Source organism: Salmo salar, chromosome ssa10, assembly GCF_905237065.1.
Source record: "Salmo salar chromosome ssa10, Ssal_v3.1, whole genome shotgun sequence".
Classification (NCBI taxonomy): Eukaryota; Metazoa; Chordata; class Actinopteri; order Salmoniformes; family Salmonidae; genus Salmo; species Salmo salar.
The window spans coordinates 103,808,435-103,836,234 of NC_059451.1; the positions used below are offsets into that span (position 1 = coordinate 103,808,435).

At 43.3% G+C, this 27,800-nt stretch overlaps 1 protein-coding gene across 8 annotated transcripts in view; it reads left to right on the forward strand.

Annotated features, from left to right (window-relative positions):
• The window catches only part of ppfibp1b (PPFIA binding protein 1b), a 51,908-nt gene extending 24,533 nt beyond the window's left edge, over positions 1–27,375 (forward strand). The window contains exons 5-29 of one of the 8 annotated variants that reach the window (XM_014125367.2): positions 1,718–1,831; positions 1,980–2,099; positions 6,566–6,658; positions 6,937–7,029; positions 8,242–8,359; positions 8,780–8,824; positions 9,969–10,030; positions 10,130–10,211; positions 10,556–10,698; positions 11,120–11,232; positions 11,753–11,809; positions 11,964–12,024; positions 14,934–15,111; positions 17,107–17,139; positions 20,859–21,018; positions 21,488–21,625; positions 22,042–22,192; positions 22,621–22,732; positions 22,970–23,058; positions 23,520–23,642; positions 23,931–24,056; positions 24,264–24,452; positions 24,658–24,813; positions 25,169–25,234; positions 25,983–27,375. In XM_014125367.2, the coding sequence (XP_013980842.2) occupies positions 1,718–1,831; positions 1,980–2,099; positions 6,566–6,658; positions 6,937–7,029; positions 8,242–8,359; positions 8,780–8,824; positions 9,969–10,030; positions 10,130–10,211; positions 10,556–10,698; positions 11,120–11,232; positions 11,753–11,809; positions 11,964–12,024; positions 14,934–15,111; positions 17,107–17,139; positions 20,859–21,018; positions 21,488–21,625; positions 22,042–22,192; positions 22,621–22,732; positions 22,970–23,058; positions 23,520–23,642; positions 23,931–24,056; positions 24,264–24,452; positions 24,658–24,813; positions 25,169–25,234; positions 25,983–26,066 (2,706 nt within the window). In that variant the 3' untranslated portion in view covers positions 26,067–27,375. The remainder of the gene's footprint in view (positions 1–1,717; positions 1,832–1,979; positions 2,100–6,565; positions 6,659–6,936; positions 7,030–8,241; positions 8,360–8,779; positions 8,825–9,968; positions 10,031–10,129; positions 10,212–10,555; positions 10,699–11,119; positions 11,233–11,752; positions 11,810–11,963; positions 12,025–14,933; positions 15,112–17,106; positions 17,140–20,858; positions 21,019–21,487; positions 21,626–22,041; positions 22,193–22,620; positions 22,733–22,969; positions 23,059–23,519; positions 23,643–23,930; positions 24,057–24,263; positions 24,453–24,657; positions 24,814–25,168; positions 25,235–25,982) is intronic. The other 7 variants (XM_014125368.2, XM_014125370.2, XM_014125369.2 and 4 more) reach the window with 7 other exon arrangements.
• Positions 27,376–27,800: the final 425 nt, after the last annotated feature.

A 27,800-nucleotide genomic window follows, 5' to 3' on the forward strand; every position in this document is an offset into this window, starting at 1 on the left:
CCCGTAGCACAACCTTCTGTCATCATGAAGTGCTTTGAGAGACTAGTCAAGGATCATATCACCTCCACCCTACCTGACACCCTAGACCCACTCCAATTTGCTTACCGCCCCAATAGGTCCACAGACGATGCAAACGCCATCACACTGCACACTGCCCTAACCCATCTGGACAAGAGGAATACCTATGTAAGAATGCTGTTCATCGATTACAGCTCAGCATTTAACGCCATAGTACCCTCAAAACTCGTCATTAAGCTTGAGACCCTGGGTCTCGACCCCGCCCTGTGCAACTGGGTCCTGGACTTTCTGACGGGACGCCCCCAGGTGGTGAGGGTAGGAAACAACATCTCCACCCCGCTGATCCTCAACACTGGGGCCCCACAAGGGTGCATTCTCAGCCCTCTCCTGTACTCCCTGTTCACCAATGACTGCATGGCCATGCACGCCTCCAACTCAATCATCAAGTTTGCAGACGAAACTACAGTGGTAGGCTTGATTACCAACAACGACGAGACGGCCTACAGGGAGGAGGTGAGGGCCCTGGGAGTGTGGTGTCAGGAAAATAACCTCTCACTCAACATCAACAAAACAAAGGAAATGATCGTGGACTTCAGGAAACAGCAGAGGGAGCACCCCCCATCCACATCGACGGGACAGTAGTGGAGAAGGTGGAAAGTTTTAAGTCCCTCTGAGTACACAGCACGGACAAACTGAAATGGTCCACCCACACAGACAGCGTGGTGAAGAAGGCGCAACAGCGCCTCTTCAACCTCAGGAGGCTGAAGAAATTTGGCTTGTCACCAAAAACACTCACAAACTTTCACAGATGCACAATCGAGAGCATCCTGTCGGGCTGTAATCACCGCTTGGTACGGCAGCTGCTCCGACCACGACTGTAAGGCTCTCCGGAGGGTAGTGAGGTCTGTACAACGCATCACCGCGGGCAAACTTCCTGCCCTCCAGGACACCTACACCACCCGATGTCACAGGAAGGCCAAAAAGGTCATCAAGGACAACAACCACCCGAGCCGCTGCCTGTTCACCCCTTTATCATACAGAAGGCGAGGTCAGTACAGGTGCATCAAAGCTGGGACCGAGAGACTGAAAAACAGCTTCTATCTCAAGGCCATCAGACTGTTAAACAGCCATCACTAACATTGAGTGGCTGCTGCCTACATACTGACTCATCTCTAGCCACTTTAATAATTAGAAATTGGATGTAATAAATGTATCACTAGTCACTTTAAACAACGCCACTTTATATCATGTTTACATACCCTACAATACTCATCTCATATGTATATACTGTACTCCATACCATCTATTACATCTTGCCTGTGCCGTTCGGCCGTAGCTCATCCATATATTTATATGTACATATTCTTATTCATTCCTTTACACTTGTGTGTGTATAAGGTTGTTGTGAAATTGTTAGATTACATGTTAGATATTACTGCACGGTCAGAACTAGAAGCACAAGCATTTCACTACACTCTCATTAACATCTGCTAACCATGTGTATGTGACCAATAAAGTTTGATTTGAGGAATTGACTATACAGCACATACACATATCTGGGACCAGGCTTTAATGAACTTGGTGTAGTAACTCAACTTCATTACTATGCACCATAGTTATGTTAATGTTAATATTGTAATTACTCTCTTACTACACAGGTATAAGAGCAACTTAGTCTTACCCATGTGTTCCTGTGCAGGTGAGTGTGTTGACAGACCAGGTGGAGGCGCAGGGGGAGAAGATAAGGGACTTGGACATGTGTTTGGATGAGCACCGGGAGAAACTGAACGCCACTGAGGAGATGCTGCAACAGGTCAGTTTGGAGGAGAACGGCCCCTGAACATGGGGCTCTGTTGAAGTTATGTTATTGTCACCACTGCTGAACAGCAAAACCAAGCAAGCAAGGCAAGCTCTGTGCGTGTGTGTTGACTATATTTAGTCTGTGTTTTGTGGTTTCACAGGAGCTCCTGTGCAGAACGGCTCTGGAGACTCAGAAACAGGACCTGATGGCTGAGGTGTCCAACCTGAAGCTGAACTCATCTGAGACGGACAGACTGCACTTTGACTTCAGCGACAATGAGGTATGGAATGGGAGGCCTCTGCTTTAGGATTGATTCTTCTTGCAGTCTTTCTCTCTTTCTCTCTCACTCACACACACACACACACACACACACACACACACACACACACACACACACACACACACACACACACACACACACACACCCTTTCTTGCTGCCTGAAAACTGTGTGGGGAGGGGAGGCTTATGTCATCATGTGTTCAAAGCCACAGTGTGTTGGGGCAAGTAAAGAGACTGTTCAATGCCAAGAGAATGCCAGTTACCATGGCCAGGGGCACTGGAATTGTGCCTTGTTTGAAAATATGCATGAGTTGCTCTTACACAAATGTCTGGCATTTGGGTTTTGATAATGGGGAAATGTGTAGATTTGACTTACCTCTGGATGTGTGGTGGCCAACAAAGACCAAAAAGGTTGTTCATATCTTGTTTACACGGCAGTTCGGAGCAAAGCAGAACAGCTCTGGGATTTCTACTGTCCCTGTAAGGTAGTCGCTCATCACATTTATTCTTATTTCACCTTTATTTAACCAGGTAGGCAAGTTGAGAACAAGTTCTCATTTACAGTTGCGACCTAGCCAAGATAAAGCAAAGCAGTTTGACACATACAACACAGAGTTACACATGGAGTAAAACAAACATACAGTCAATAATACAGTAGAAAATAAGTCTATATACAATGTGAGCAAATGAGGTGAGAAGGGAGGTAAAGGCAAAAAAAGGCCATGGTGGCGAAGTAAATACAATATAGCAAGTTAAACACTGGAATGGTAGATTTGCAGTGTAAGAAAGTGCAAAGTAGAAATATAAATAATGGGGTGCAAAGGAGCAAAATAAATACAGTAGGGGAAGAAGTAGTTGTTTTGGGCTAAATTATAGATGGGCTATGTACAGGTGCAGTAATCTGTGAGCTGCTCTGACAGCTGGTGCTTATAGCTAGTGAGGGCGATAAGTGTTTCCAGTTTCAGAGATTTTTGTAGTTCGTTCCAGTCATTGGCAGCAGAGAACTGGAAGGAGAGAGCGCCAAAGGAGGAATTGGCTTTGGGGGTGACCAGAGAGATATACTTGCTGAAGCGTGTGCTACAGGTGGGTGCTGCTATGGTGACCAGTGAGCTGAGATAAAGGGGGACTTTACTTAGCAGGGTCTTGTAGATGACCTGGAGCCAGTGGGTTTGGCGACGAGTATGAAGTGAGGGCCAGCCGACGAGAGCGTACAGGTCGCAGTGGTGGGTAGTGTATGGGGCTTTGGTGACAAAACGGATGGCACTGTGATAGAGTGCATCCAATTTATTGAGTAGGGTATTGGAGGCAATTTTGTAAATGACATCGCTGAAGTCGAGGATCGGTAGGATGGTCAGTTTTACGAGGGTATGTTTGGCAGCATGAGTGAAGGATGCTTTGTTGCGAAATAGGAAGCCAATTCTAGATTTAACTTTGGATTGGAGATGTTTGAGTGAGTCTGGAAGGAGAGTTTACAGTCTAACCAGACACCTAGGTATTTGTATTTGTCCACATATTCTAAGTCAGAGCCGTCCAGAGTAGTGATGCTCGATGGGCGGGCAGGTGCAGGCAGCGATCGGTTGAAGAGCATGCATTTAGTTTTACTTGTATTTAAGAGCAGTTGGAGGCCACGGAAGGAGAGTTGTTAGGCATTGAAGCTCGTCTGGAGGGTTGTTAACACAGTGTCCAAAGAAGGGCCAGAAGTATACAGAATGGTGTCGTCTGCGTAGAGGTGGATCAGAGGCTCACCAGCAGCAAGAGCGACATCATTGATGTATACAGAAAAGAGAGTCGGCCCAAGAATTGAACCCTGTGGCACGGCGCCCCCAGAGACTGCCAGAGTTCCGGACAACAGGCCCTCCGATTTGACACACTGAACTCTATCAGAGAAGTAGCTGGTGAACTAGGCGAGGCAATCATTTGAGAAACCAAGGCTATTGAGTCTGCCGATGAGGATGTGGTGATTGACAGAGTCGAAAGCCTTGGCCAGGTCAATGACTACGGCTGCACAGTATTGTTTCTTATCGATGGCGGTTAAGATATTGTTTAGGACCTTGAGCGTGGCTGAGGTGCACCCATGACCAGCTCTGAAACCAGATTGCATAGCGGAGAAGGTACGGTGGGATTCGAAATGGTCAGTAATCTGTTTGTTGACTTGGCTTTCGAAGACCTTAGAAAGGCAGGGTAGGATAGATATAGGTCTGTAGCAGTTTGGGTCAAGAATGTCCCCCCCCCTTTGAAGAGGGGGATGACCGCAGCTGCTTTCCAATCTTTGGGAATCTCAGACGACACGAGAGGTTGGAACTGGAAGGAGGTGCTCTTATTTTCCATGGACTTTAGTGTCCCAGAACTTTTTTGAGTTTGTGTTGCAGGAAGCAAATTTCTGCTTGATAAAGCTAGCCTTGGCTTTTCTAACTGCCTGTGTATATTGGTTTCTAACTTCCCTGAAAAGTTGCATATCACGGGGACTGTTCGATGCTAATGCAGAACGCCACAGGATGTTTTTGTGTTGGTTAAGGGCAGTCAGGTCTGGAGAGAACCAAGGGCTATGTCTGTTCCTGGTTCAACATTTCTTGAATGGGGCATGCTTATTTAAGATGGTGAGGAAGGTATTTAAAAAAAATAACCAGGCATCCTCTACTGACGGGATGAGGTCACTATCCTTCCAGGATACCCGGGCCAGGTCGATTAGAAAGGCCTGCTCACTGAAGTGTTTCAGGGAACGTTTGACAGTGATGAATGGAGGTCGTTTGACCGCTGACCCATTACGGATGCAGGCAATGAGGCAGTGATCGCTGAGATCTTGGTTGAAAACAGCAGAGGTGTATTTAGAGGGCAAGTTGGTTAGGATGATATCTATGAGAGTGCCCGTGTTTACGGCTTTGGGGTGGTACCTGGTAGGTTCATTGATAATTTGTGTGAGATTGAGGGCATCAAGCTTAGATTGTAGGATGGCTGGGGTGTTAAGTATGTCCCAGTTTTGGTCACCTAGCAGCATGAGCTCTGAAGATAGATGGGGGGCAATCAGTTCACATATGGTGTCCAGAGCACAGCTGGTGGCAGAGGGTGGTCTATAGCAGGCGGCAATGGTGAGAGACTTGTTTTTAGAGAGCTGGATTTTTAAAAGGTGAAGTTCAAATTGTTTGGGTACAGACCTGGGTAGTAGGACAGAAATCTGCAGGCTATGTCTGCAGTAGATTGCAACACCGCCCCCTTTGGCCGTTATATCTTGTCTGAAAATGTTGTAGTTAGGGATGGAGATTTCAGAGTTTTTGGTGGGGTTCCTAAGTCAGGATTCAGACACGGCTAGGACATCCGGGTTGGCAGAGTGCGCTAAAGCAGTGAATAAAACAAACTTAGGGAGGAGGCTTCTAATGTTAACATGCATGAAACCAAGGCTATTACGGTTACAGAAGTCATCAAAAGAGAGCGCCTGGGGAATAGGAGTGGAGCTAGGCACTGCAGGGCCTGGATTCACCTCTACATCGCCAGAGGAGGAGTAGGATAAGGGTACAGCTAAAAGCTATGAGAATTGGTTGTCTAGGACGTCCTGAATAGAGAGTAAAAGGAGCAGGTTTCTGGGGGCGATAAAATAGCTTCAAGGTATAATGTACAGACAAAGGTATGGTAGGATGTGAATACAGTGGAGGTAAACCTAAGCATTGAGTGATGATGAGAGAGATATTGTCTCTAGAAACATCATTGAAACCAGAAGATGTCATCGCATGTGTGGGTGGTGGAACTGAGAGGTTGGATAAGGTATAATGAGCAGGGCTAGAGGCTCTACAGTGAAATAAGCCAATAAACACTAACCAGAAAAGCAATGGACAAGGCATATTGACATTAAGGAGAGGCATGCTTAGCCGAGTGATCATAAGGGTCCAGTGAGTAGTGAGGTTGGTTGGGGTCACGGCGATTCAGACAGCTAGCCAGGCCATGGGTTGCAAGCTGGCAGAAGATGGTCTGTTTTTAGCCACCTCGTGCGTTTCCGTCGGTAGATTAGTGGGGTTCCGTGTGGTAGAGGGGACCAATCCAATTGGCAAAATAGTTATAGTGGCCCAAGAAAATTGTCCGATAGACCTATGATATGGTCTCCGTGGGGATCAGTAGTTGGCCTTGGAGTATGTGGGAGAACGTTCTGTATTGGCTTATTTTGATAAGAAAAAGCAAAGCTGCACACTCGAATCACTCCGATGTGATATGTCTAATAAGCGGACAGCTAAGCTGCCTTCTTCAGGGTTCAAAATATTTATTTTGATCAAATGAAAACCATGGCCAAGTTTTGACGTATCTTAAGTAGCGCATGAGGAACAAGCAGTCTTACCATTTAGTTTATCAAGCCATCGGGGTGACTGTTGTAGGACTCCTTTTACTTTTGAGAAATTCTCTGATTGAACAAGCATGTTGTATGCAGCTTCCCTCCTTCCCCAGTACACTGTGGGTAATGCGGTCTTTCTCTCCCCTATCAGGACATGGTTCTGGAGATGAATGAACTGAGGTACAGAGTGACTGAGATGGAGAGTGAAAGACTACAGTATGAGAAGAAACTGAAATCCACTAAGGTGAGTTATCATGTGGTCCTGTGGAGTAAGCTTACCTATACTGCAATATGTAAGCATGAATGATTCATTCTGCGAAAAGAAATCTACCTCCAGAAGGAAAACTTTTCCCTATAGCCTAAATTTCTTCTTTACACATATATCCTCTCTTCTTTCTTTGACTATTTTTCAAATCTTGAGTGTCCCCTTCTCCTCCTCCTCCCCCTTTTGCTGTCTTTTCTTTCATAACATCTCTTTTTCTCTCTCTTTCCTTGGCTTACCTCTTCCTCCACCGCTACTAGTCATTAATGGCCAAGCTTTCTAGCCTGAAAATCAAAGTGGGCCAGATGCAGTATGAGAAACAGAGGAAGGAAAACAAACTGCAGGCCCTGAAGGTTGGCTTCTCCCAGGGTTTCTGCTTGTTGCCATCTGATATGGGGTTTTGGCCTTGTTTTTGTGTGTTCAGTTTTTTTTAGTTTTTACATATTTCTAGCCAAGATTAAAGGTGTGTTAGCAGAAAAAGACAAACTCAACTGACTTATCATAGAAAACAATCGAATTTTCCAAATGGTTAAATTGATGTGCTTTTTTTGGTGCCGGTAGGAAAAGCTAAGCACTTATACATACAAATTTAAACATATCCTGAAATACACCACTTCCTTTAGGTGACATCCACAAGACACCAATTTAAGCATATAGCACATTTAATGTAAACCACAGGTATGTCTTCATTTTGGCCTTTTGTGACCTCTTTTGGAAGTCTGTTTTGCAGTTTCTTTCATTTTTTTCCTCCCTCCCTCTTTCTTATGGATGAAATGTACTTTCTCTGTTTTGTTTTGAAATAATTCCTGCTTGATGTTCTATCCCATGACATTTTGACACTAGCCAGGTCCCAGATCTGTTTGTTGTTTTGCCAACACCTGTGGTCAATGGATTTGGCAAGACAGCACAAACAGGCCTGCAACCAGGCTATTAAGACACTACCATGTAAAATGGCTCCTCCCACACTTGATGAGACATCAACCACCCCAGACTCCCGCACTGACCCCCACATCCCCACCTCCTCCCTTAGTCACACCTGTTCTGGGTGTGTGTGTGTATTATTGTCTCTGCCTGTCAAGTCAGCATCTGAATGTTTGTGTTGTGGTTTGTTTGTGATGGTGGGTGTTTGGTAAGGATGGCGGTGGGAGAGGGGGCGTTAAGTCAGTGGCCATGTTCCTGGCTGACTACATTGCAGAAGCCTGCCAGATCTCACAACACCTGGATAAGTGGTTAACATATCGGTTAACCACACCATAGTTATTGGGTGCGTTCCTCTGCCCAGGTGTTGCTGATGCATGCCAGAATTTACATCAGCTAACCACGTATGTTATAGCAATCTGGTGACTGACGGCACAGTCGATGACATGGCACACAACCATTGGTTGATGCAATGCAACGTCAAAGCAGGGGAACACGACCATTCTCTTGCTCGACTGCGCAGTTGATGACGTGGCACACAACCATTTGTTGATGCAATGCTGCAGTACGTCTGCAATGTAGTTGGCCTGGAATGCAACCAGTGTTTTTGTGAGGATGTCGCTGACTAACTGTTGTGTGTTGAGCAGGAGGAGCTGGCAATGCTGAGGAGGCATCTGGAGGGAAGAGACAGAGAGCTGAGGAGGTTACACGACGAGACTGGGTTCAGAGGCATCACACCGGTTGGAATGGACAGTGGAGACAGAGGTGAGATCATGGGCCGCAGTTGACTTTTTCTCTGTCTCTGTCTTTACTCAATGGGCCGGTTTCCCGGACACAGATTAGGCCTAGTTCTAGACTAAAAAGTATGCCCAATGGAGATTCTCCATTGGACTCGGCTAAATCTGTGTCTGGGGAAACCCACCCTGTAAGACACATGTACCAGTTCCATTAAGCAAAGATAACATTTTGGTCACACTTTACTGAAAGCAGACCGGTATAATGCGTTATAAGCATATATGAGCATTTGTCTTATTATTATGCTTATAATATATTATGTCTCTGAAATTGCAGTTTGTCATAACTTGTAACCAATCAACATGATTTAAAAGAATACAGTCTTGATAGAAGTCGTGATGAAACTGAAGTCTTCAGAAACTGAAGCCAGTAATTGTTTGTCCTGTTTAGTCTCTCACCCAGATGAAACTCTTAAATTGAGGCTGAAAGAGAAACGTAAGGTTATGCGTTTTATCAATGCTTGTATTTATTATTATTTGCTCTTGCACATCTGTCCCCTGTTTGCATGTATGGGCATGAATGACCCATCTGAACTCTGCTTGTCCATAACCCATTGGAAAGCTATTTAATACAGTGGATATACTCTGTGAAATCATTTTATCAGTTCAGCCACCGATATTTTAGAACTCAAATAAGAGAATGAAAAGATGATATCAGTCGTTTGTATTGCAGAAAGGTTGGCCTTTATGTACTGTAAGAATGGTAAAGTTAGTTTACTTAATGGAAATATCTTAAAGGTGCAATCTGTTAGTTCTCTGTCCTCCATGGCAACTAGATGAAGTTCAAACGTAAACGTGTAAAATGCAACCTATACACAACAACAAGAAATATGTTGTTGAAATGTATTCACCTGCTCTTCTTTGGTATTGTGATTGCAACGGTCCCAAAAGCTCTCTACACAACATATTGATTACAATGTAAATCGAATTTATGGATTGTGCCTTTAAGACTGCCCTAGGGATTTATAAATATATACGATGATAGACCGTCTACATGTCAAAACGTCCCTTCCTCTCATCTGTAATGGTATAGATGCCCGCTCGCTCACTGTTCAGTCTGTTCTCCCATCTTCCTGCTTTCTCCTTCAACCAACACCTCCTTTTACCACAGACCTCTCCTCCTCACCCTTTCCTTACCCTTCTCTCCTCTCACCACTTGCTCTCTCCATCAACACCCAGCGTGCTGTCTGCTAACCCTCATCGTCAGACCATCACCGTTGTCATCCTCATGTCTTTATTGTGACAGCTATAGAAAAGCGCATTGACATAGTTTTACCCACCAAGTCGAAATCCTTCACCTCAACGTTCCCTCAACTGTTAGATGTGGTGCTCTTTTCACTGTGAGGCTAGGAAGTAGTTAGACTACATGGCTAGGGAGTCACAATGTCCCCCAGGAGGACTCCCTGACTGTTTAGATAGTACTGTTGGATACTAATATATATTGACAACTCTCTAAATAGATGTACTGTTGTACCATAGATCACTATGGATGAGTTAGTCAGAGAACCCCAGACATAGCTTTGCCCAGAGTTGACCCAGCTGTATATTCTCTGGCTAAAATCCATTTCTTTACCCTTCAGATGTGGAAGTGCAGAGAATGAAAAAAGCAGTGGAATCACTGATGGCAGCCAATGAGGAGAAGGTACAGTAAACTACAGTTGACCCCACGTCCCTCTATCTCATGATTCTCAGATGGTTCGTTTTTTCAAGTTTGATCTTTGTGACCCCTCTGCACCTGTAGGATCGTAAGATTGAGGAGTTGAGGCAGTCGCTGCTGCACTACAAGAAGGTCCAGGACAGGAGTTCAATGCAAGGGGAGAAAGGTGTGAGAAACCATGTTTTATCTCTCAAACAATGTGCTATTACCATGTTCTATTTCTAGGCGAGAAACACTCTTGTTATGATACTGTAGTTTGTTTGTTCAAGATCAAAGAAGTAACTACAAACGATGCTGAGTGACCTTGTGAATGATCAGTCAGATGCAGTTTAATGTTAGCAGTGATTTGTAAGAGCAGATAGAAATGTTCTTGAGGTAAATATTTTAAGAATTTGAACGTCAAAGCCTCATATCAGGCAGTGGGCTCCAATAGAATGGCCAACTCTGAACTCTCTCTCTGGGCTACATAAATATCTGCCTGATAAAAATAACTTTCATATTCCATTCCAGAGAGAACCCAAGACGGCGAGAGTGACGAGAGTAACAGCGACAGCTCCCTCTCCATGATGTCAACGACAACCGCCCTGGTTGCCATGGAGTCGGAGAGGCACGCTCTAGCCGGAGACGAAGTTGCAGGGAAAAGCCCAGACGCGGTACAAGATGACATGTCATAACTACTTAGCTTCATGCATAGAAATATATTGACTAGAACGGGTCAAGGCCCTCTGATCACAGAACAGATTATATTTCTATGAATGAATGTTTCATCCTCAGAAAACCTCAAAGCCTTCAGATGTCCTCCAACCAATAAAACTGCCAGTTACACATTTTTGAACGAGGTGTTGAGTCACTGTCACTTCGTCAAATTAGGTTGATAACGTTCAGTATCACTTTGCAGTGACACTTTGGATGGTTGTCTGTTTTGAAAAATGACAAGCACCATCTTTACTGCTCGTTACCCTTAATCTACTAAATTGTGACAACACAGACACGAGGAAGGTAAACTCTGGCATTTTTGGCGGTTGTATAAAACTAAATGTTCTTTCCCGTTTGGTCCTCTGCTTCATTGTGAAGCTGGAGATGCACTATGGAGTTACTGAAGTGTCTTCGCCCACACCCAGCCCTTCAGTCCAGTCAGCATGCGATCCAAAAAGGGGGCCAGAGCTGGACCAACCTGAACCAGAGAGGTGAGCTGAACTAGAGATAATAATGTTCTAGAATCCTTGAAACAACAGGCTTTGTCTAAACCTCTGGGACAATTTCCAAATTTCTTCCAGAACAACATTGGTGTCTGTCCAGTGCTGGGGTGTTTTCGCTAGGAACCAAACAGGAACAGATCTACCTGAATATCTCCAATTCTTACTTTAGTAAACTTTTGTTTTTGCTATGGTGTAGACCTACTTCCTGAAATGAGACCGGCCTTGGAAAAGGTCAATATCTAGGCGAGCTACTATGCTTCATCTCGCCCTTAGCATGATAAATGCGGCATAATTGATGACATGTCGACACCACAAGGTCCAATGTGTCTCACAAATGTGTATATATCAGCTTGAATGACTAATAAGGCTTCCTTGGACAAATATTTATAGCCTCCACACCCAGGTTTGACCACAGCCAGTGTACAGTATAGGTGCAGCAGACTGCTCGCAGCTTGTCCATGTTAGCATCGGGTTAGCATCCCAACACTTGTCTGTTTATCCCCTGCAGCGAGGCAGGGGGCCAGGAAGAGTCACAGCAGGCCCCCCTTTCATGTGATACTCCACAGTGAGTATGTCTATGGTGTGAGGCTGCATGTCATATCCTGTCGCTTTATGCTTCAAGGTTCTGTCAGAATTCCTTCCTCCCAAAGGTCAGCGGTTCAGTACATATGTTGGCCAGATGTTGTTAATGTTCACTGTGATGAGCTTTGTCATTTCAGGACCCTGGATAGCCCCAATTCAGGGAGTCAGGACAACTTGTATGTCAGCAACAGCGAAAAGGTAAAGAGATTTCTGATGAATTCTAAAGTCCTCAGTGAATTTCATCACTAACACTCCATCCCATCATATCATCTGTGCCAGATTACATTGGTGATGGACGAAAAGCCAACAGTCTTTTCTCTGTGGTCTTCTTTCCAAATTTCAGTCACACTTTTTTGCTCATCCTCTCTTTATCATTCTTTATATTCTCTTCCTCTATCATTCTTTATATTCTCTTCCTCTTTGTCTCTTCCATCTTGTTAGAAAGCCTCCTGAAGGTTAGCATCCTCAGTAAGGCTAATGTTTATGAGTGTGTGTGTGTGTAGGGATGGACATGTGTACTGGAACGGACGACAAAGCTTGATCTTTAACTTCTATGGGCTACGTGGGATGCTGGCCCATGTTGACTCCAATGCTTCCCACAGTTGTGTCAAGTTGGCTGGATGTCCTTCTTGATACACATGGGAAAATGTTGAGCATGAAAAACCCAGCAGCATTGCAGTTCTTGACACAATCAAACCGGTGCACCTGGCACCAACATTCAAAGGCACTTCAATCTTGTCTTGCACATTCACCCTCAATGTCACACGTACACAATCCATGTCTCAAGGCTTAAAAATCCTTCTTTAACCTGTCTCCTCCCCTTCATCTACACTGATTTGAAGTGGATTTAACATGTGACCTCTAAGGGATCATAGCTTTCACCTGGATTCACCTGGTCAGTCTATGTCATGGAAAGAGCAGGTGTTGCTAATGTTTTGGACACTCTGTGTAAATGCCTATAAAAACTTATATCTAAATGATGGGATACACACGCTACATTCCTTGCCAAATGATGACAGTTTTATCACACATTCAAAATGGACTGGTTGATTGAAATAGGAAATATGTGTTCCAAAAAGAGCTGCAGTTATGAAATACTTTTGTCCCGTCTATTTTCCGCTTAAGCTACTTTGCGAACTGCTAGTGCTATATAGAATTTGTTAGCTTAGGCCCCTCAAACTCAATTCTGGACCTCGAAGCCAGTTTCACTGCATTGTTTTATTGTTCCTCTCTAATCAGGGACTGATTTAGACCTGGGACACCAGGTGCTTGCAATTAATTATCGGGTAGAACGGAAAACCAGCAGGCTCTGGACCTTGTAGGATGCGTGTTAAATACCCCTGGCCTAGGTTATAATCCACCTAAACATAGACAGGATCCACACTGAAAATATGCAAAAACATTAGTTTGATCATTTTCATCAGAATCATTAAGCATATGCATACTCCCCAAACATAAAATGGGTGTCTTGACTGGAAATAAGAGCGTCGTGTCTGCTAAATTAACAAAACAAGGCTATGCCATTGTACAGCCATAGGCTTCTACAAGCTATCGCCAATACTTAATTTATTTCATTTTATTTTATTGAATATCCAAAACATACAATATACTTGCAGTGAAGCCGCTCAACAACTGCACCATGCCAGTCATCCAACAGATTCTCATTCAGAGCGACACACAGAAGCATCCAGGGTCAATGCCCTGCTCAATGGCACGTCGACAGATCTCCCACAAGGACAAAAACAGGGACCCGACTCCTCCAAGATCCCCCCACAGTTCCCCAAGAGCTACCCATCAACCATCCAAGACCCCTCCCACAGTCGTTGCCCCCCCCCCAAGAAAAAAATACAAATAATTCCATTCCCCACCCCCAATGCACCAATAACCAAGAAAATGAACTAAATAGAGAAAAAGACAAAACAGAAAACAATGCAAATAAACAAAGGACAACTAAAATCATAACAGCAAGGCCAACTGTATATGTTTGAGTGCATGTCTGGCACTATTTGTGTGTGTGTGTGTGTGTACAAACACCTGAATGGCATCAGCCTCAGGCAAACCGGCATTAGCTGTAAAACACTGCCTTTCAGTATCATTCAAACTTTTTATTATGTTTTATTTTTACTTTATTTTTTATACTTTTATCTTTGACCATCATTCTATCCCCCGCCCAGCAACTCCTCTCCCACTTGTCTCCAATTCCACATCCCTTCCCTCAGCCCACCCCACCCATCTCTGTTCATCTCCACTACTGAGGTTACTGCCTTTTGGAAGATTGTGTTGCACAATGTTATATAACCAGTTGATATTACGGTTTCAATAAATGAATCTTAAATGGCACTTGCTTTTTTATTGACTGAATATACAGTATATGGGGCAATTAGGATGTGTTATCTGTAATGGTTATGATACATTAGGCATTGTTCCGATCTGTTGGGGCGGGAGGTAGCCTAGTGGTTGGAGTGTTGGACTAGTAAGGTTGCAGGATCAAATCCCCGAGCTGACAAGGTAAACATCTGTCGTTCTGCCCCTGAACAAGGCAGTTAACCCACTGTTCCTAGGCCGTCATTGTAAATAAGAATTTGTTCTTAACTGACTTGCCTAGTTAAATAAATGATTTAAAAAATATATATAGACAGGCAAGTGAAATTCCATTGCGTGTAAAAAATTAAATAAATATTTATTCATTTGAATACTTGAAATAAAATCAGAGTACTCTCGAACAGTAAACTTTTTTTATTCCCATCCGTGTGTGTGTCACCTTGATTTCGTTGCATGCATTGGGTTGCCTTTTATCACATTCAATTGAAATGTATGAGTTCTTTACGCTTTAAGCCAACTCTGCACTGTCTGGTATTTTCAAATCCAATTTCCCATAGTTTGTTTTATGTTCGTGCGTGTGTGATATGACATGGTTCTGGCGTTGTGTGCACTGATTTAGCAGATAGCGGCTAATTTTGAAGAATAATTTGACTTGCAGTGATTGTCATGTGTTTGTTTTTACCTTCCTTAGTTGAATGCACTGATTGTAATTGGCTCTGGATAAGAGCGTCTGCTAAATGACTAAAATGTAAATTTGATGTCAGCTCTTTTCTGCTACTGTTCAGAATAAGGCTGTGGAGGAGATCAGTAAGATCAGCGAGCGCCCGCCCAAGTCTCCCTCTTCGTCTCACCCCGTGACCACGGAGGATGACCGCTTCGGTAACAAGAAGGCTCGCTCCTCCTTCGGCCGTGGCTTCTTCAAGATCAAGGGAGGCAAGAGGACAGCCAGCACCCCTAACCTGGGTAAGAGAGGGTGGATGGATGGCCTGGTGTGGGTGGATGGGCTCTGGGTCTCAGGTGGAAGCTTTGTGGTAACAGATCCCATATTCACAAAGTGTATCAGACTACGAGTGCTGATCTAGGATCAGGTCCTCCCCGTTCGTATGATCTAAAAGGCCAAACTGATCCTAGTTTAGCACTCCTACTCTGAGATGCTTTATGAATAAGGCCCAGATACTGTGTAACACTGATACTCACTGGTTCCTGCCTGCTAACTCTGCTTCTTTTGGGCTCTTTTGACTTGTATGATGTGGTATCTTGTGCATTTTGACCAATTCATGTTAGGTATGATTAGATTTGTGAGATGGTAGTCTTTTTTATTTATTATTTTATAAAAAAAATACTCTTCATTAACAAAAGTATGTGGACACTTGCTCGTCGAACATCTCATTCCAAAATCATGGGCATTAATATGGAGTTGGTCCCCTCTTTGCTGCCAGAACAGCCTCCACTCTTCTGATAAGGCTTTCCACTAGATGTTGGAACATTGCTGTGGGGACTTGCTTCCATTCAGCCACAAGAGCATTAGTGAGGTTGGGCACTGATGTTGGGCGATTAGGCCTGGCTCAGTCTGCATTCCAATTCAGTCGGCGTTTGATGGAGTTGAGGTCAGGGCTCTGTATGGACCTCTTTGTGCACAGGGGCATTGTCATGCTGAAACAGGAAAAGGCCTTCCCCAAACTGTTGCCACAAAGTTGGAAGCACAGAATTGTCTAGAATGTCATTGTATGCTATAGCATTAAGATTACCCTTCACTGGAATGAAGGAGCAAAACCATTAAAAACAGCCCCAGACCATTATTCCTCCTCCACCAAACTTTACAGTTGGCACTATGCATTAGGGCAGGTAGCGTTCTCCTGGCATCCTCAAAGTCCAGATTCGTCCGTCGGACTGCCAGATGGTGAAGCGTGATTCATCACTCCAGAGAACGCGTTTCCACTGCTCTGGAGTCCAATGGCGGCAAGCTTTACACCACTCCAGCCGACGCTTGGCATTGCGCATGTGATCTTAGGCTTGTGTGTGGCTGCTCGGCCATGGAAACCCATTTCATGAAGCTCCCGACGAACAGTTCTTGTGCTGACATTGCTTCCAGAGGCAGTTTGGAACTCGGTAGTGATTGTTGCAACCAAGGACAGACGTTTTTTTCGCGCTTCAGTGATCCTATTCTGTAAGCTTGTGTGGCCTACCACTTAGCGTCTGAGCCGTTATTTCTCCTAGACATTTTCACTTCACAATAACAGCACTTCCAGTTGACCGGGGCAGCTCTAGCAGGGCAGACATTTGACGAACTGACTTGTTGGAAAGATGATGTCTTATGACGGTGCCACATTGAAAGTCATTGAGCTCCTCAGTAAGGCTATTCTACTGCCAATGTTCGTCTATGGAGATTGCATGGCTGTGTGCTAGATTTGATACACCGGTCAGCAATGGGTGTGGCTGAAATAGCCAAATCCGCTAATTTGAAGGGATGTCCACATACTTTTGTGTATATATAGTGTATATATATTTTAGGAGTTTCTGCCACTTAATTCAGACAGTAAGGAACTTAGAGGGGTAGACAGGCAAGTGAGAGAAATGGTGGAAAGGGTGTTGTATGTGACGTGCTGGGGAATGTTACCATTACAGCGCTGCACAGCCTTTTGGTTTATTCTGAAGTCTGAGCGGCTCTTAACAAAGAGCTTGGTTTTTCTATGCAGCATTTAATGTTTATTTTAATTTTTTTATGTTCCCCAAAACCACACCCATAGTTAAAATGCATACCATAATGACTAGTCCCAGAAACTTCTCCCGGTCTAATTATGAAAATGTTGCCTACTGTGTTATGTATGTATCTTATCTGTCTCCTCCTCCTACCATTATACTATGAATCTCCCCTGTTGTTTTTTCCCTTCGGTAACCTTTGACCTCTGTCTTGTTCCTCTCGTGTCATGTGTCTGCTTTGTGTAACACATTGTGAAGATCGCAGCCGGAGTGCGAGTGCGCCTATGCTAGGTACAGTATAATGGAGCCATCATGTCCTCAGGGCAAGGCAGGGCAGCAGTATGGCCTCCCTGGGGGAATTACCACTACTGGATATGACCCTTGACCTCATTCCCTCCGTCCTCTTCCTTCCCAAACCCTCTCAACCAACTCCTCAACCAACGGTTGAATTTCTACTTTCACCTAACTCACAAATGTTATGTGAGCTGAACTGTCTTTTGCAATTCAATTTCATAAATCATGATTCTCCCCAGACTTAGTTTAAAAAAATGTACAATTTCTTTCTTTCTTGGGTGACCGCTCTATATGGAATATGAGTTGAAGGTGACTTTACATATTCCATAAGCATGCTCGTGTTGATAGAGATGTAAGGGTAGGAATTTATATTCTTATATATATAATTCATGATTAACCCAAGTCTTATGCTAGGTCTTGGTGGTGACCTCGTTATTTCAAGACTTAATGAAGCATGCTCATGTAGATATAACTTGGGAGTTCACACACAGGTTTGAATTTCCACTCTAAACATTAGACATTTGAAAAGAGGTTACATGGCAAGGCATTATCGTTGCTGCTATTTTGGTATATAATTCTACAGTAGCTACAGTAGACATCCTCACATGCAACCACACCCATGTTACCAGCAATTGTTCCGAGGCAAACAGCTTTGCAACATGGCTGGATAACATCAAAGATCGGAGCCTTTTTTTGTATGTTTTGTTCTGTGTGTCGGCAAACTGCATGTATATGATCATTTCTGTTCATACTCCCCTCGGAACAAACCATATCCCGGTTTTATAACCAAATGTCACCTGCAATGACGTTCCCTGATAGTCTTCATGAAGGTCATTTCTTTACTTGAATGTTATGTTCTTCCTGATATTTTGGCTCTTATCAGTTGATCTGCTGTTCACTACTCCTGAAAGCAAAATTCAACTCCAAATATTCAAATAACCTTTTTCCTAAACCCACCAAACACAGTTAAATCCTGATTATGTTGTGGTTTCCTAACTTGGACCACCTCACTCTCCCATGTACAGGTTGAGTTCAGTGAAGTGTCATGCTTGCTGTAACCAGAAGCCTAGTGAGTCTCATTTAGGAATGTGTGTGTGCATGAATTACACTCTTTAGCTCCCGAGTGGTGCAGTGGTCTAAGGCACTGCATCTCCGTGCTAGAGGCGGTTCAATTCCAGGCTGTATCACAACCGGTGATGCACAATTGACCCAGCGTCGTCCGGGTTAGGGGAGGGTTTGACCTGGGGGAGGCCGTCATTGTAAAAAAAAATAATAAAATATTAACTTCTATGGGCTAGGTGGGACGTTTGCGTCCCACCCTAGTCAACAGCCAGTGGAATCGCGTGGCGCGAAATACAAATACCTAAAAAAATGCTATCATTTCAATTTCTCAAACATATGACTATTTTACAACATTTTAAAGACAAGACTCTCGTTAATCTAACCACATTGTCGGATTTCAAAAAGGCTTTACAGCGAAAGCAAAACATTAGATTATGTCAGGGGAGTACCCTGCCAAACATAATCACACAGCCATTTTCAAAGCAAGCATATATGTCACAAAACCCAAAACCACAGCTAAATGCAGCACTAACCTTTGATCTTCATCAGATGACACTCCTAGGACATTATGTTATACAATACATGCATGTTTTGTTCAATCAAGTTCATATTTATATAAAAAAACAGCTTTTTACATTAGCATGTGATGTTCAGAACTAGCATACCCACTGAAAACTTCCGGTGAATTTACTAAATTACTCATGATAAACGTTGACAAAATACATAACAATTACTTTAAGAATTATAGATACAGAACTCCTTTATGCAAACGATATGTCAGATTTTAAAATAGCTTTTCGGCGAAAGCACATTTTGCAATATTCTGAGTACATAGCTCGGCCATCACAGGCTAGCTAATTTGACACCCACCAAGTCTGGGGCTCACTAAACTCAGAATTACTATTAGAAAAATTGGATTAGCCTTTGCTGTTCTTCATCAGAATGCACTCCCAGGACTTTTACTTCAACAACAAATGTTGTTTTGGTTCCAAATAAACCGTAGTTATATCCAGATACCACCGTTTTGTTAGTGCGTTCAGGACACTATCCGAAATTCGAAATATTCCATTACCGTACTTAGAAGCATGTCAAACGCTGTTTAAAATCATTTTTTATGTTATTTTTCTTGTAAAATAGCGATAATATTCCAACCGGGCAACGTTGTATTCATTCAAAGGCTGAAAGATTTTTTTTTTGAGAAGTCTCATGAACGCGCATCTCAGTCTCACTGTCCCCAGGCTGACCACTCACAAACAGAGCTGCTGTACTTTGCTCAGAGACAGCAGACACCCCATTCCACTTTCTGGCGCCTTCTGAGAGCCAATGGAAGCCTTAGAAAGTGTCACGTTACAGCACAGATGCTGTATTTTCGATAGATGCAACAGAAGGACAACAAATTGTCAGACAGGGCACTTCCTGTATGGAATCTTCTCAGGTTTTGGCCTGCCATATGAGTTCTGTTATACTCACAGACACCATTCTAACAGTTTTAGGAACTTTAGAATGTTTTCTATCCAAATCTAGTAATTATATACATATTCTCGTTTCTGGGCAAGAGTAGTAGTAACCAGTTTAAATCGGTTACGTTTTTTATCCGGCCGTGAAAATACTGCCCCCTAGCCCCAACAGGTTAACTGACTTGCCTAGTTAAATAAATGTTCAATAAATAAACACTGTTCAAGATTTAGGATGCCTCCAATATCTCTTCAAGTATAATATTGACATTTGAATTGTATGCGTGTTTTGTCTATACACCAGTGCACAACTAGTCTTTGACTGCAACTAAAATAAAATAACTCTTTAGTGCTTCAGGAGTCTCCACTCCATTGCATGCAGACATTAACAGACCAGATTCAAATCAAAGTTTATTTGTCACGTGCTGATACAACAAGTGTAGACCTTACCGTGAAATGCTTACTTACAAGCCCTTAACCAACAGTGCAGTTCAAGAATTAGTTAAGAAAATATTTACCAAAAAACTAAAGTAAAAAGTAACACAATAACGAGCCTATATACATGGGGCACCGGTACTGAGTCTATGTGCGGGGGTATAGGTTAGTTGAGGTCATTTGTACATGTAGGTAGGGGTGAAGTGGCTATGCATAGATAATAAACGGTGAGTAGCATTGTCTGGGTATTAGTGTTATACCATCCCTATGATTTCTCTGTCTGGGAGTTGTGTGGTTGGCTATAGGGTGTTTCTGGGCCACAGCCTCTGGCCCTGAGATGCAGATATCTGTGCATGGCTGCATCTGAAATGGCATCCAATTCCCTACAGGTGAGGAATCTTTGACCGGTTTTTCACAGCAGGAAAGTAATCCTGCAGCAACAGTAAATGTGAATTATTTGGACTATAATGAATGGATAATTTTGTAGGGGTCGATACATTTTTATTTGGGGCAAATCAAGTCTAACATTTTAAAGTGAAAATTACACATTTTAGAATCCTTTTTAAACCTACAAGTTTGCATTTCCTGCTGTGCAGAACATTTATACAACAGGAAGATCAATTTAAGATCCTACACCTGATTTATATTGCACTACTTTTGACCAGTGCCAAAAGGGTGCCATTTTGGATGCACCCCATGGCTGTCACCATGGTGACATGGCGGTGCTGATGTCCTGTTGTCATTGCTGATGTCCTGTTTCTACAGCTGAGACTGAGCGAGAGGAGGGCACTGACCATCTGGACCTGGCCGGTCTACCCCAAAGGTCAGCCAACAGCGACAGCACCAACACACTGACAAGTGTAACCTCCACTACATCCCCCGAGTGCAAGAAGAAGTCCAGGGGAATCAAGGGGCTCTTTGGAAAGTAAGTGTTAAAGTTGTTTGGTACAGAACTCTTGATGACACTGTCCTGTAAGACATCAATATTGAGATTTGGGTGCCTGGGTCATATTCATTAGGCACCAAAACAGAAGGAAACTGACTGAAACTGGGAGGGAATACTTGAACTTGTTCAATACAAAATGCTTATTTTTTGGTTTTCTGTTGCAAAACATTTTGCTACGGTGTGCCCTAATGAATACAACCCTGGTCAATATTGATCTGATTTAAAACTCTTAATTACGTCTTGACTAATCAAAAAACTAAGCTTGCAATATAAGGAAGAGAAACATGTTTTGTGTGTTCTTTTATAATAATTTAACAAATGCTTTCAGCTATGGTAACCCCACCAGAACCATGGTACATTAGTTTGGAGTCATAAGTGCTTAGCTTTCAACCATGACCAGACTTGAATTTAAATGATGTATTTAACATTTTTGTAAAAAAAATTTAAGGCTGAGGAGAAGTCAGTCCACCACGTTCAACCTGGATGACAACCTATCAGAGGCAGTCGAGTTCAAGAGAGGCGGAGTCCGAGCCACAGCAGGTCCCAGACTGGGCTGGTCCCGTGACCTACAGAGATTACCCAAGAAGTTAGTGTGCACCATGATTTCACCTTGAATTAATGAGAAACAACAAGTTGGTGTGCTCAGTGCACTCCCCTTGAGCACTGAGAAACATCATGTGCGTCACTTGGCTTTCCTTTAGCTTTCTGTGTGCTGAAATACACAGAGGAAAAACAATGCTATAAATGACTTTCTCTTACACTACTCTTATCCAATCATGTAGCCTGGTCCCAGATTTGTTGGTGCTCTCTTGCCAACTCCTACAGGCATAGAGAGCCTAGCCAGATCTGGCGCCAGGCTATGTGATGAAAAGGAAGTTGAATCTAAACTAGTCCGGTTTTGCGCCCTACCATGGTCAAGTCATTGTTAGAAGGCAATACTGTGTTCCTTTATGAACGGGTGACCCACATTAAGCCAGCATGTCGTCATTCTTTCGCTCGTAGTGACCTGGACACCCCGTTTGCCCGCTGGTCCAAGGATCAGGTGTGTGACTGGCTGCAGGAGCAGGGGCTGGGGCTCTACCTGAACATGGCCCGCGTGTGGATCTCTTCTGGACAGACTCTGCTGCAGGGTTCACAGCAGGACCTAGAGAAGGTGAGCACTGAGCAGGAGAGATTGTATCTCAATGAGACTAACCTGTATGAATAAAAACACTTGGACTCTGCAGTACAACCAGATGTCATTTGTATTGATCCCCTATGAGGCAATTCGCCCCATTAGGTTTGTGGTTGATGCTACCCGGGTGTAAAACATCTATTCATTCTACTGTACATTAAGGACCTTAAATATGTGTCAAATAATCCTGTAAGGGATGGGTCACTAAGGGTGACTTTACACATAAATGAAAATATTATTAATTCAGCACTTTGTTAACCAAGGCACTGCCTCTCTTTATACTCTGTGGCCAAAAATACTGTACTCTATGACCGGAGAAAGTGGATGGAACTAATCCTCTGTTCTGTCCTGGGGGTGTGGCTCTGGGTGGTTGTTATCTCTCTCTGTGTGTGTGTGTGTGTGTTTAGGAGCTGGGCATTAAACACCCGCTGCACAGGAAGAAGCTCCAGCTGGCCCTGCAGGCCCTGGGCTCTGAGGAGGATGACAACAAGGGCAAACTGGACTACAACTGGGTGACCAGTGAGTAGATGAACTGCCAGTATGGGAGTCATGGTTTATACTGGGGTTTTACTATGCTTAACATCTCATGTTGTCAATTATATGGTGGGTGTTTCAAATTAATTGTAATCCAATAAACAAGTTCTGAATTTGATTCAAGTTTTCTCGAGATGTACGTTTTGGTTTATTTGATTTCTAATGTGGAAATTGACTGGCAGGTTGACAGATTTCTCCCCCCCCCCTCATCTCCCCCCATAGGGTGGCTGGATGACATTGGCCTGCCTCAGTATAAGACCCAGTTTGATGAGGGGAGGGTGGATGGCCGCATGCTGCACTACATGACAGTAGTGAGTGTCGAAGAGAGAGACACACGCACACACTGACTCTCCTGTCCTCAGGCCATGCATGGATAGGCCTGATCAGATTCAGAGCCATAGATTAAGATACTGTATGGCTCTAGGCCTAATGATCACACTGCCAGTTCACATTAAGCTGAACAGACTGTATAGCATGGACTACAGAGTGTGGTTAGTAACACTGGAAAAGGCCTAGTCTCACCCTCTGTGGATACAATGACTACACAATGGCTTGAAACAAGACGGCAAGAACAAACACTAGCCTCATACCACACTACTATTAGTACAATCAAATAGAATCTCGTCAGATTGTCGGACCTTACCTGCTGGGAAAGTTTTTTTCTTTGCGAATGGTAAAATCCTCACTAACTCAATGTAGGAGTCCTCCTGCTAACTATTTCCATCTGACCTGACACTCTTTTTAACATTCTTGCTCCTGTGTCCTCTGTCAGGATGACCTGCTATCTCTGAAGGTGGGCAGTGTGCTCCACCACCTCAGCATCAAGAGAGCCATTCAGGTGCTGCGCCTCAACAACTACGAGCCCAACTGCCTGCGCCGACGGCCCTCCGACGAGGTAGGTCCACTGGTTGTTTTCATTAGGCCCCAAATAGAAGAAAACGGGCACATTTTTGCTTTCTGTTGCAAATGTTTTAAATAGTTTTCCAGTGTGTGCCCTAATGAAGACCACCCTGGTTCCAGAAATACATGAACACTAGTCAATGCTACTGTACCATCCACTTTTTGTTGTGTCCTCCTTCTCCACTTCTTCAAGCTAAACAAGTATTTAACAATTATTGGCGCACAATCATTTGGTCTGTTGATAAACACCATTATTTTCTCTCTCTGTCTCCTGATTGGTCAGAACAACATCACCCCGGCAGAGATCTCCCAGTGGACCAATCACAGAGTGATGGAGTGGCTGAGATCAGTGGACCTGGCAGAGTACGCCCCCAACCTGAGGGGCAGCGGCGTTCACGGGGGACTCATGGTGAGAGAGAATTATCAGAGAGCCTATGATCCGGGGTGGCCCACAGTGGTCTTGGTAAAATAAGACCAACGTTTTTTGTTGTTTTTGAAAAATGACTAAACGGCTAAAACCAGTTGGAGACTACATAGAAATGAAAATGGGGTTTTATCTTAGAATGGGATGCGTCTCAACCTAGCTCACATCTTACAATGTTCCCTCTTCCCCCAGGTGCTGGAGCCACGGTTCAATGTGGAGACCATGGCCCTGCTGCTGAACATTCCCCCCAACAAGACCTTGCTGCGGAGGCACCTGGCCACCCACTTCAACCTGCTAGTAGGCTCTGAGGCCCAGGGGCTCAAACAGGATTGTCTGGAGAATCCCGACTACACCCTGCTCACCGCCACCGCCAAGGTCAAGGTAGGGGTCAAAAGTAATGCACAATATAGGGAATAGGGCGCATTTTGAACGCAACCATGGTTTTGGGTAGGGGTAAGGAGTGATGGAGAAGGGGAAGACGTGTGTTTGGGTGTGGCAAGATTGTTTTCATGTGTTTGACACTGGTTTTGGTTATGAGCTGTAGTCTCAATTTATAATAATTTGAGAAATAATCTGTTCCCACCAGCCGAGGAAGATGTCGTTCGGGAGCTTCGGCAGCCTGAGGAAGAAGAGGCAGGATGACAGTGAGGAGTATGTCTGCCCCATGGACGTGGAGATGCCAAAGGGACGTAGCTTCCAGAAAGGCTATGAGCTTCAGCTCTACGAGGACGACATTGACCGGGTAAACTTTAGTCTGGTACTAAGTCTGTTTGTGCTGTCTTGCTAACTCCTATGGTCATTGTCAGACCAAGCATTTTGGCAAAGCATTTCTCTGTAAAGGTTGCATGGTGCACAGTACACACTTAATATGTTCTCCAAGTAATTAGTAAGTCATCTCATCAATACTAAGATTCAACCTCCACCTTTTAGATTGTTCTCTACACGATGTTTCCAGTCTGCCTGTATTACATACAGACCTTTTTGGTCGTTCGCTGCCGTGACAGGAGATGGCAGCACTGCCTAGTTTCTATATTCACTCAGAGCAGCTGCACAGACAGGTCATCTTAGTAATGGTGGAGTCATATCTGTTATTGCAGATGGAGGACTCAGAGGGAACTGTGAGGCAGATCGGAGCTTTCTCCGAGGGCATCCAAAATTTGACGGTAAGAAGGAATCTTTTTTTCTTTCTGTTTTAACTGTGCTTAAGTGTTATGTTTATGTTTTGTGGATAACAATATTTAGGGTATAAGCATTACGGTGCCTTCAGGAAGTATTCATACCACTTGATGTATTACAAAAGATTTTACAGCCTGAATTCAAAATTGGTGAAAAAATGTTTTTTCATCTACACACACTACCCCATAATGCCAAAGTGAAAACATGTTTTTATTTTAGCAAATATATTGAAAATGAAATACAGATATCTCATTTACATAAGTATTCACACCCCTATGCTATGACATTCCAAATTGAGCTTCGGTGCATCCGTTTGATCATCCTTGAGATGTCACTAGGACTTGGTTGGAGTCCACCTGTGGCCAATTCAGTTGTTTGGACAGGATTTAGAAAGAAACACACCTCTCTAGATAAGGTCCCGCAGTTGTCAGAGCAGAAAATATACCATGAAGTCCAAGGAACTAGAATTGTGACGAGGCATATTTCATTTTCAATACATTTGCAAACATTCAAAAAAAAATTAAGAACTTTGTCATTATTGAGTATTGTGTGTAAATGGGTGAGCGAAAAGCATCTATTAAATCAATTTTAAATTGTGGAATAAGTCTAGGGGTATGAATACTTTCTGAAGGCACGGTATAAATATATAAGGCATTTGTGACATAAATATAGGTTCTTACATTTCTTCTCCAGTATTAATTTCTTATTTCATGCATTGTGTCCTTGTGTTTCCAGAGCATGCTGAAAGACGATGAATTTTTCAAAGAGATCTCCAACTCACCCAACCCCAGCATAACAGATGACGATTCCAACATGTGACGCTGACCGTCGCCATGTGACCCTGTTCCCTAGTGCCGTTGTGAACGAAACAGTCTCCACTAGCAGACCAGGATTCAAATACTATTTGAAATCATTTCAAATGCTTCAGCTGTGCTTGTTTGAGCTTGCCTGTTGGAATACAATGGGAAGAGAAAAGTCAGCCCATCTAGCACTCCAGGCAGGCTAAAGCAAACGCTCAACGGATTTCAACCCGGGTCCTCCACCAGCACACACTCCAGACTCCACCGTAACCCCTACAACCCTCGCAGAGCAAGCACCAGATCTCCTTTTAGTATTTTAGATGAGGTATAAAAAAAAATCTATATTTTAAAGAAATTCAAGACCATGTCTGATGTCATGTGAACTGACACCCTCCTCTGTTTTTGTAAGGTGTCAATCCATTTTAACTGACCTATTGGGAGAGGATTTATTTCAGAGCAATACGCCACCATAGTTTGCCTACCAGCTGGATACTGGAGACATTTGTAATCCTTGTTTGTATACTGGACATCTTTCTGTGGAATTAAGTATTAAAGTGAGCCATATCAATATCTGATACTTTTTTACAGTAACATGTACTGTAGGACTATTGCAAAATCTAATATATAATTTTAAAGAATATGTTTGGCTTTTGAACGAAGTTACTGTCTGTAGAAAAATAATGGTGTATGCTGTGCAGATTTGCCCAAGTTAAGTGGTATGCCCATAAAAAAGTTGATAAGGTTTATGCAGAAAACCAGACTATTAGCTGCATAATTTCTATACTTTCAACATATCGCGCCATATCCTAGACACTCCCGGTAATGGTGTTTCTTTGCATGCATTGGCACCGATACTGTATGTATTTTAGTACAATACACAGTTCAATGCAAATGGTTCCTGTTAAGTGTCATCATTGCATATTATTGAAGCCTTTCTTGTAGCCAAAATGTTGTACACCTGCCAACAGAAGACAGACTTTGTTTTATCATTGTACTGAGAACTATTCTTAAACATTGCCAAATAGCATAGTTATTTTCCGAGTATTGTAGCTAGCCTGGGTGCCTGTCTGTTTCTGCTCTCGTGCCAACTCTTATGGAATTGTCATGCCAAACATATTGTTTGGAGTGAAGAGGAGTTGACAAGAGAGTAGGAAGTGACTGGCACCCAGGCTACATTGTAGCATGTTGAGAGAGCTGAAGCAATGCAAGAATGTCTCAAAAGCAAAGATACTATTATGGAACGCCCTAACCACATGACAAGAAAGTGTATACTGTGTACTGGTTGAGGTTTTACCCATTTCTAAGGTTAATAAAGTAATTTAAACCAAGTGATGTCTTTCAATGCTCAAGTAGGAGGCTTGGAAATGTAGAACATGAAGTGTATAGGTAATTTTTGCTCTGCAGTGCAGATTCAATACCATTTAAAAGCATCCATGTTCGTACAGACCCTTATTTTTGTCAACACCAAGCAAATAAAGGGATACTTGACAGTCACAGACCATTGCGTAGTTAGTAGTTGCCCAAATTGAGCAACTGTGTAGCCTACCCATTGTGTGCACTTTAAATTAAAGGTTTGACAAGCCATTATTTATTTATTAAAAGTAATATACATTAGGGGCAGGTGCATTGCTCCTCCAGTTCTGTTCAGGCAGAAGTAAAGTATGCTGCTCATGTGAAACCATAACTGAGCCACCTCATTCACAGCTGGCTGCTATTGATGTAGTCTGAACAATGTGTTTTGCATGGAAATCAT